The sequence below is a fragment of the Sciurus carolinensis genome, chromosome 3 (genome assembly GCF_902686445.1).
Source record: "Sciurus carolinensis chromosome 3, mSciCar1.2, whole genome shotgun sequence".
Classification (NCBI taxonomy): Eukaryota; Metazoa; Chordata; class Mammalia; order Rodentia; family Sciuridae; genus Sciurus; species Sciurus carolinensis.
The window spans coordinates 26,385,728-26,395,348 of NC_062215.1; the positions used below are offsets into that span (position 1 = coordinate 26,385,728).

General features: G+C 51.5%; 1 protein-coding gene across 1 annotated transcript in view; it reads left to right on the forward strand.

Moving 5' to 3' along the window:
* Abcc3 (ATP binding cassette subfamily C member 3) overlaps positions 1-9,621 on the forward strand; it is a 50,318-nt gene that overhangs the window by 33,091 nt on the left and 7,606 nt on the right. The window contains exons 26-30 of the mRNA XM_047543682.1: positions 194-295; positions 3,525-3,671; positions 3,836-3,994; positions 4,541-4,707; positions 8,435-8,629. Of these exons, the coding sequence (XP_047399638.1) occupies positions 194-295; positions 3,525-3,671; positions 3,836-3,994; positions 4,541-4,707; positions 8,435-8,629 (770 nt within the window). The remainder of the gene's footprint in view (positions 1-193; positions 296-3,524; positions 3,672-3,835; positions 3,995-4,540; positions 4,708-8,434; positions 8,630-9,621) is intronic.

A 9,621-nucleotide genomic window follows, 5' to 3' on the forward strand; every position in this document is an offset into this window, starting at 1 on the left:
ACTGAGGTGACCCTTGGCTAAATCTGCATTGTCACTGCCTGAGGCACAGTCCTGATAAGAGCCCCCGTGGACACAGCTGGGTCATAGACAGGACAGGATTCCATTGATAGGAGCATGAGCCAGGGCTGAACTCTCCCCAGAGCCATTGCTGGGTGGGACGGGAGCCCTCCTCCAACCCGGTCCCTTTGGCCAGGTGACATCAGTTCTGAACTGGATGATCCGCGCGATGTCAGATTTGGAGTCTAATATTGTGGCGGTGGAGAGGGTCATGGAGTACTCCAGGACAGAGATGGAGGTGAGTGCTGGTGACCCATCATCCCTGAACATCCAGGCCGGATATTTAGATGGCTCTTCATTCATTCATTCGTCCATCCAACCCTCACAGGTCACCAGCCACGGGGCTATGTTAGGAGCTTGAGGGCTCAGAGTGGACCAAGGCAGAGTCTAACCCACACTAGGGGTGGGACACGTGTCAGGGCTCTTTAGTGAACAAGAGCTCTCGGATGGGACACCCAAGAGGACAGACAGGGCAGCTCCTATAGCTAGGGTGATCCGAGAGGGAACTGAGATTTGAAAGTCAAGAAGGTTTTGACAGACCAGGTAAGATGGTAGAGCGGGACAGAGGGAAGGTGACCATTCTGGCCAGAGACTGGCCTGGTCAAAGGAGCAGAGGTGGGGAAAGGAGTTGTTCTCTACCATGGGGGAGGGGATCTGGACTTTTCTCCACTGTCCCCTGCCATGGTCACACATCAGACCTCCTTCTGCCTGGAAGCAGTTCCATCTCTGGCTCTTGGTGTCAAGCACTTCACTTTTAGACACCCTCCTGGCTTATATGCTCCAAGCCCCGCATGTCTGCACTGGGACCCCAATTCTATGACCCACATTTGTCCCTCTGGCCATCAGCTCCTCCGGCGTCTCCTCCCTCCCTGGCTAGCCCAGAGTCTCCGCTTCACCAACACCACTGCTCTCAACTCCCTTCTCTGTCTCTCTTTTGTGCTCACCTACAACCTCCACCCGGCTGAGCCCACCTGTCATTTCTGCACTGAGTAGCTGAAACACAGCTGGAGAAAAATCACTGCTTGTACTTCATATAATCACACTCCTCTGCTGGATATGCCTGCTTTGCTTCCTCAAGAAGCACACACTCCCACTTGCAGAAAGACCTCTTTCTGACAATCTATCCTCAAAACACTTCTCCTCCCCGGGCTCAGCTGCCGACCTCACCTGACACTTCCGTGAGAAACAGGTTAGTGAATTCCCTCTGCCTTCCTGCCTCCAGGACTTTAGACCTACCATGCTTCCTCCACCACCTTCTGACTTTCTCTTTGAGCAGACATTACCCATTCCGGTTTCAAAGTCCAGCCCCTCTGTTTCTTCCCAGGGCTGGTGGAGGCCTGGACTTCCTCAGTTGTACCTCTGTCTCTTATCCATCAGTCTTGCTCCCTCTGTTGGAAGAGTCCCATTCCTGTGCAAAAACGTCCTGTCCCTCTTCATTACACACACACACACACACACACACACACACATACACACACATACACACACATACACACTCCCTTTCCCTGCATCCTGCTATACCAGTTCTCTGCTCTCTGTTGTGGTGAAGCTCAATTTTTATTTTGTTTCTCAAAATACTGGACATGGAACCCAGGGCCTCATGCGTGCTAGGCAAGCACTTGACCACAAAGCTATATCCCCAGTCCTTGTGAAACTTGTTTTAAAAAGTGGTCTGTGGGCTGGGGATATAGCTCAGTTGATAGAGTGCTTGCCTTACAAGCACAAGGCCCTGGTTCAATCCCCAGCAGCGCAAAAAAAAAAAAAAAAAAAAAAAAAAAAAAAAAAAAAAAAAAAAAAAAATTTACCGTGGAACTCACCTTCCCGTGGTCTATTTTCTGGACCTATCCCTCCGTCAAAATGGCTCACCCATGACCTCCCTCCATCCTATCTAGGAGACAAGTTTTCTGTTCTCATCTGATTCAATCTCAGCAACATCCAGATGCAACAAGCTGCCCTTCTTCTTGGTCCTGGGCCCTGAGTTGTGTGACCCAAGGTCCCACCCCACACCACCCATTCCTGCCAGCCTGGTCTCTGACCTAGCCCTGCCTTCCATAGGGGTTGATCCTACTCTCCCCGTGGGATCTTCACATTTCCCTCTTTACATCCAGCAGTCCAGCTTGCCCTGTGTACACACATGATCTGTCCCTGTATACTAATTGCTGCCTGGTCTTTTCTTTGACATCTCCACAACAGCCTTCTGAACTTGCTCCTCTGCCTTTTGACCTCTGACCATCCAGCTTCCATGCCACCAAAGAAGGCCAGTTTCATGGGTGTGTGGCCTGAGCTGTCAATCAAGTCCTCATTATTGGAAGGACCCATGCTTAGAAGCACTAAGTTTGGTTTAATATGCTGCTGTCATTATCTCAACATTCTTTTATTGTATAGAAACCAAGGATGCTTTACCACTGAGCACATCCCCAGCCCTATTTTTTTTTTGAGACAAGGTCTCACTAAGTTGCTTCAGGATCTTGCTAAATTGCTGAGGCTGGCCTCCAACTTGTGATCCTCCTACCTCAGCCTTCTGGGTCACTGGGATTACAGGCATGTACCTCTGTCCCTGGCTTGACATTCTTAATATTTTTTAAAAATAAGAGGCCCTACATTCATTTCACAGTGGGCCTCTCAAACTATGTATCCAGTCCTGTCTCAAAACCACCACCATCTTATACTGAGTCAGTCTATCCTCCTTCCAGCTGCCAGAGAGATCCTTTATCGCTCTGAGCACAGCCCTCTAATACCTTTGCATCTTACTCAGGGTTAAAAAGCACTACATCCTGACAGTAGCCTGCCAGGCCCTAACTGATGGGGCCACCCACTGCCTCAGCCTGCAAGCTCTCACCTTTGACTGTGTGTTCTAGAACACACCAGGAGGCATCTGCACTTGCTGTTCCCTCTGTCTGCCCCACAACCCACTTGTGTTCCCTGACCTCCTTCAGGTCTTTACTAACTGCCCTTCCTCCACGATGCCCCCTTGACCACCCTGAGCAGAGCAGCACTCCTTGCATTATAAAAACAGGCATTTTTATCCTTGGTAGGCTCTGGTCCTAGCATGTAAGCCTCTTGGGGGCGAGGACTTGGTCTTCTTGGGGACACCATGTGTCCCTACTGCCTGGCACAAGGACACCACTTAATAATAATGAATGGATAAAGGTGTGGAAGGGAAGAGGTAGGGCAGGCAGGGAGGGCACCTCAGGAACGTGAGTCCTGAGGCTAATGGGACCGCAAGGTGGCTCTGCAGAGAGTTAAGTCAGAGGGAGGGCCGGATGCGGATGGGGCTGGATGGCAGAGCGCTGGCCTAGTGTGCATGAGTGTTCCATCTGCCGCGCCACAAAAAAGAAAAAGAAAATAAAGCGGGATAAAGGAGTCCCTGGCCCTCCCCAGAGACCACAGTGGGTAAGGGCCGAGGGGCCTTGGTGGGGAGGGCGTGGTGGGGAAGAGGTGCCACACCGCGTATGCCGTCCCGCCAGGCCCCCTGGGTGGTGGAGGGCAGCCGCCCTCCCGAAGGCTGGCCTCTGCATGGGGAGGTGGAGTTCCGGAACTATTCTGTGCGGTACCGCCCGGGCCTGGAGCTGGTGCTGAAGAACCTGAGTCTGCGCGTGCGCGGAGGCGAGAAGGTACTTGGCGCAGTGGGCCGGGCGGTGCTTGTACCTGGGGAGGTCGTTACTGCCCTTGAGGGAGGACCCGTCCCTGAGCGGGCAGGTGCTCTGGTCAGACATCTGCACAGCGGCCGGGGAGACCCGGAGATGCCCCCTGACCTCTAGCATCCCCACCCCTGCAGGTGGGCATCGTAGGCCGCACTGGAGCTGGCAAGTCGTCCATGACCCTCGCCCTGTTCCGAATCGTGGAGGCAGCAGAGGGCGAAATCCTCGTCGACGGCCTCAACGTGGCAAACATCGGCCTCCATGACCTGCGTTCTCAGCTGACCATCATCCCGCAGGTAGGGGCTGGCCATGGGGTGGCCACACCCCCGTTCTGGAGCCTGAGGACCCAGAATGGAGATTGGTAGGAGAGAGGGAGCAGAGTCACCGTGGAGTCACCCAGACACAGATCTGAAAGGGTCAGGCCTCCCCTGACCCAGTCAAGCCTTGCCTTTGACCTCCTGGGTCAGCAAATCCAGAAGGACCCCAGGGCCCCCCAAGCACCCCATCCCTCAGCTGTTCCATCCCGGTGTCCTGGTTGCACAGCTCGGAATGACATTTCACTTTTTCTGGTTTCTCTGGTATTTTTTTCTGCCAACTGGACACTTTGCAGTCGGATTAGTGACTGTCCCTGCTTTAGCCGAGGACTTAGTGAGTGGCAAAGCTGAGGTTTTATCACTCCTACAGGCAATTTTTGATCTCCTTGGCGGTTGTCTCCCTCCTGGAGGGCTGGGGAGGGAATGGGAACGTCGCCACCTAATTCCCTCCCTTTACTCTGCACCTGGGGCCCTGGGCTCTTCATGGGGCCTGAGCCGCTTCTCTCTAAGACCTTCTTGTATCCTCAGGACCCCATTCTGTTCTCGGGGACCCTACGTATGAACCTGGACCCCTTCGGTCGTTACTCAGAGGAGGACATTTGGAAGGCCCTGGAGCTGGCCCACTTGCATAAGTTTGTGAGTGCTCAGCCGGCAGGCCTGGACTTCCTGTGCACCGAGGGCGGGGAGAATCTCAGGTAAGAGTGGGGAATGGACAGGTGGGGAACCCTGTGGGTGCTGGAAGGTCTGCCATCAGGCAAGTCCCCTCCCTGCTCCTAATCTCAATCAAGATCACATAGGAACATTATTTTGTACTGAGCATGTTCTGTGCACCAGGCACGGGATATTACCTCATACAAGCCCCACAGGTGGTCCCTGGGTCCACTTTACAGGGGAGGAAAAGGCTCAGAGACGGTAAGGGGTTTGGCCAAAATTGCACAGCTGGGAAAAGATAAGCTTGGCATTTGAACCAGCTCTCGGAGATTCCAAAACCCTCGTGGATCATGTCATAGAGGTTGTCATGCTAAGCTTGGGCTGGGAAAGAACAGACCCTGTGGAGCAGGTAAGAGGAAACCTCCAATGCTTTAAGAAAGTCGTAGATATTTTGCAGAATGAATGTGGTCAGTTCAGGAGTACATAAAATGAGCTCTCCTGGACCCTTGATTTCCCCCCTCCAGAACCCCTGGTTTTATGTCTCCAGCCACCAGTCTGTGCATTAGGGAGGACCAGAAATCACTTCTTACCAAGTGTAAAGACTTGATACCCAGACTTGTATCTTTTTGTGTGATTTGTTTGTTTATTTGTTTGTTTGTTTTGTGGGATGAAACCCAGGGCCTTAAGCATGCCAAGCAAACACTACCACTAAGTTAACATCCCCAGTCCCAGCTGTGCCATTTTGGTCAAGTTTCTTAACCTCTCTGTGCCTTCTTTCCCTTCACTCTAAAATAGGAATAATAGCCAGGCATGGTGGCACATGCCTATAATCCCCACTGCTTAGGAGACTGAGGCAGGAGGATTGCAAGTTCAAGGCCAGTCTGGGTAACTTAGACCCTGTCTCAAAAAAATAAAAGGGTTGGGGATGTAGCTTAGTGGTAGAGTACCCCGGGTTCATCCCCAATAACCAAAAAAATAAAAATAAATAAAAAAAAAAATAAAAATGCCCAGGAGACAGTAGTTCATACTTCTGAGCACTGTCCTACCCAATAAAAGTACAAGGTGAGTCAAATATATGTAACAAATTTTTTGTCTATCTGGGTGTGCTGGTGCATGCCTGTAATCCCAGTTAAGATGGGAGGATTGAAAGTTTAAAGCCAACCTGGGCAATTTAGTGATAACCCTGTCTTTAAAAATTAAAAGGGCTGAGCATATAGCTCAGTGGTAGAGTCCCTGCCTTTCATGTGTGAGGCCCTGTGTTCAATCCCCCGCATGAAAACAAGTGTTTTCTAGTAGTCGTATTTTTTTAAAAAGGGCTGGGCTGGACTCGGTGACATACACCTATAATCCCAATGATTCGGGACAGGCAGGAGGACCACCCGGTTCAGCCTCAGCAATTTAGTGAGACCTTGTTTCAAAATAAAAACTTAAAAAGAGCTGGCGATGTAGCTCAGTTATAAAGCACCCCTCGGTTCAATGCCCAGTACCAATAAAATAAATAAAAATAAAATAATAAAAAAGGGCTGGGCATGGTGGCATGTAGTCAGTCCCTGTGCTTGGGAGACTGAGGCAGGAGGATCACTTGAGCCCAGGAGTTGAAGACCAGCCTGGGTAACATATCAAGACCCTGTCTCTTAAAGAAATAAATAAACAACAAAACCAAAACAGGGAAAATAAACCAGTGAAATAAGTGTTAATATTTTAACTAGCCCAGTGTATCTAAAATAGTATCATTTCAACCTGTCATCAACACATCAAAGTTATAAGGGATATTCTTTATCTTTTCTTTTTTCTTTCCTTTTTTTTTTTTTTTTTTTTGGCAGTACTAAGGCTTAAACCCAGAGTCACTACCACTGAGCTACATACCTAGCCACCCCCCCCCTTTTTTTTTTTTTTTTTGGAGACAGGATCTCACCAAGTTGACTGAGGTTCTGGCTAAATTGCTGAGGCTGGCCTTGAACTTGTGCTCCTCCTGCCTCAGCCTCCCGAATTGCATGCGTCACAGTGGCCTGGCAATATTTTGCATTTTTCCATGCAAATTTGAAATCCTGTATTTTACTCTTCCTTATAGCACCTCTGGATTTCCACTAGCCACTGTTAAAGTGCTCAGGAGCCACACAGTGGCTGCCCCGGGGCAGAGCACTCTCAGGTCATTGTGGTGCAATGAAAAGCACTTGGCTGGGGGCACACACTGTTCTTCTCCCTGCTGCTCCTGTCCCCGCTCCCTCCTCCTTTTATTTATTTTTTAAAATTTTATTGTGTGTGTGTGTGTGTGTGTGTGTGTGTGTGTGTGGTGCTGGAGGGGCTGGAACCCAGGTCCTCGCACAGGCTAGACACACCTCTGTCACTGAACTATGCCCCCGGCCCTTTATTTTCATTTTTATTTTCAGTCTGAGCTCGTATACTCTCCGCAGACCTCAGAAATGAAAACATCCACGTTTGCTCAGCGTTCACAGTGTTCAAAGTCCTTTGGCCTCCACTCTCCTGTTTAATCTTTCCTGCAGTCCTATGGGCCGGAAATATGCTCCCCAGAATGAAATTATTTGCCCAAAGCTGCTTGGCTAGCCAGGGGCAAGGCAGGGACTCGGGGAAGTGCAGTTCTGGTTTTCTTTATCTTTTTGTCCCAAGTCCTTCCTTGCCGCATTACAGCCACCACCCCCGCCCGGGGACCCTTTACCACCAATGTGCACCTTCACTGAATTTCACTTACAAAACCCACCGTGGGGTGGCTGGCAGCGTGGTCACTCCGCGCCCTGACCCCACACTGTCCCTGGGTCTGTTTTCCTACCCCGCTGGCTGCTAGCTCTGCCCCCCTTCACACCCCCTCCCCCCCCAGTTCTGCCCTGAGCCCCCCCTACCCTCCTCACACCAGGATGGGAAACAGAAATCGGTTCCCCTCCTCCCTCGCTGAGCTGTGGACAGTTGAAGTATAACCTGTACCCTGTGCCAAGCCCACCATAAATCAGCCCGGAGTCCTATCTGGCAGCTCGTTTTGCTGCCAAAACCTTCATTAGTTGCGGGACGGGGCCAGGGAGGGAGGCTGGCCTTCACTCTGGCTGTGGTGACTCACCCCTCTGGGAAGGGCTGAGGTATTTGTCCTTGGGTGTGGGGGTGCTGTGGCCTCTGTGGTTGGGAACACAGCCTTGCTTTGTCTACTGGCCCTGGCTTCCAAGGCAGGAGGTTGAAGGTATGCATTGGCTGCTGCTCCTGGCCCCCAGCGAACAAACACCGAGAGTCTCCAGGTCTTTCCCCAAAGGCCCTGCCCCTTGCCTGTCTCCAAAATGGAGCCCTGGTCTATATTCCCCATGGGAGTGGAGATGATTACTTGAATGGTATACTAGTAAACTCAACAATATGCATATTGTGACTTATATGCAAACATCCAGGAAGAAAAAAACAAGCATGTTCTTCTTACTAAGGTGTAAATGGTTGATAGAGTAGAGCAGAGAATTATCGTGGCCCTCATTGAGGAGTGAGGATAGGGTAGAAAAGACGGAAAGAGGAGGACTGAGAGTACCAAAAATGGACTAGAGATCTTGCAGTGATGTTAGCGCTGGCTCTGTCTATACCCAAGGGCACTCATTGTCCCAGCGGTGTCCAGACCTCCTATTCTATTCCCTGGGAGGGCTAGACTGGTGGAAATAGGAGAGATTAGATAGAAAGCCTTTCCTGCGCTGCTGAGAAGGAGCAGAGACAGAAACAGGTCTGGGAGCAAGATCCCAGGTCAGCTGCGGGTACCCAGCTGGAAATGCTCCCCTTCCCTCTCCCCAGCATTGGCCAGAGGCAGCTCGTGTGCCTGGCCCGAGCCCTACTCCGCAAGAGCCGCATCCTGGTGCTGGATGAGGCCACGGCTGCCATTGACCTGGAGACCGATGACCTTATCCAGGCCACCATCCGCACCCAGTTTGACACGTGCACCGTGCTGACCATCGCACATCGGCTCAACACGATCATGGACTATAGCAGGTGATGCAAGGAAACCTAAGCAGCAGGGAGCTGGGGGAGGGGCAGGCTAGGGAATCTGGGCCTGGCAGAGCTCCTGGGATTGGGGGACAGAGCAGGGCTGTCCGACATATGGATCAGGGGCAGAACAGAGTAGGGTCATCTGGGCCCCAGGGGGCAGGGACACAATGACGTATTCTAAGACAGTAGCTTCGAAGTTACCAACATGTGGGGAACGCGGACGCTGGGGCTCCTCAGGCATTGTAAATAGTGCAGTGCATAAGCCGCCTCTATCCTGCTGCCTGGTAATGGGCTGAGGTAAGGGGCCAGGCTTCCAAGCCCTTTGACAGAGGTCTTACATGCCCATCACTCCACTGGCACCTCATTACCAGCTTACAGTGGGGCCATTGCACTGGACTGTAGATGACTAAGTAGCTCAGGAGGCGTGTGACGCCTGGGTCCCTGCCTGATGACTGGACCCTGACAGCTCCCAGAGGACTGGATGCCTTCTTGTGGGGAAAGCATCATGTTTGAGTTCCAGGCCCAGGATTGCTACTGACTGCTGTGTGACCTTGAGTAATTTACAAAGCCTCTCTGAGCCTCTTTCAAATGGAAATGATAATGTCTCTCGGGATTTTTGTACAGAGTCAGTGAAACGTGTTTAGACTGCAGACAACTCTGGGAAATGTCAGTTTGCTCCCGAGCCCCTTAAGGTTCACTTATTATAATTCCACCTAGCTTTAGTCCCTCAGCAGAAAAGGGACAGGGTATTGCCCTCAGAATTTTTTGGCTTCCTTGGGAAAGCAGGCCACTCGGCAGAAGGAAAAATTGTGACCTTGTTCCTCATTGTGCCAGATGACACAGTATGGTGACAAGGGGACAGGACAAGGGGAGGGGGCTGCTAACTCAGAAGCCTCATGGACTGGAGCTGGGGCTGGCCTGGAGGCTGGGAGCTCTGAGAGGGGAAGAGGCGCTAGAGGAGGCAGGAGGCCAAAGACGTCTATGTGGACCAAGTA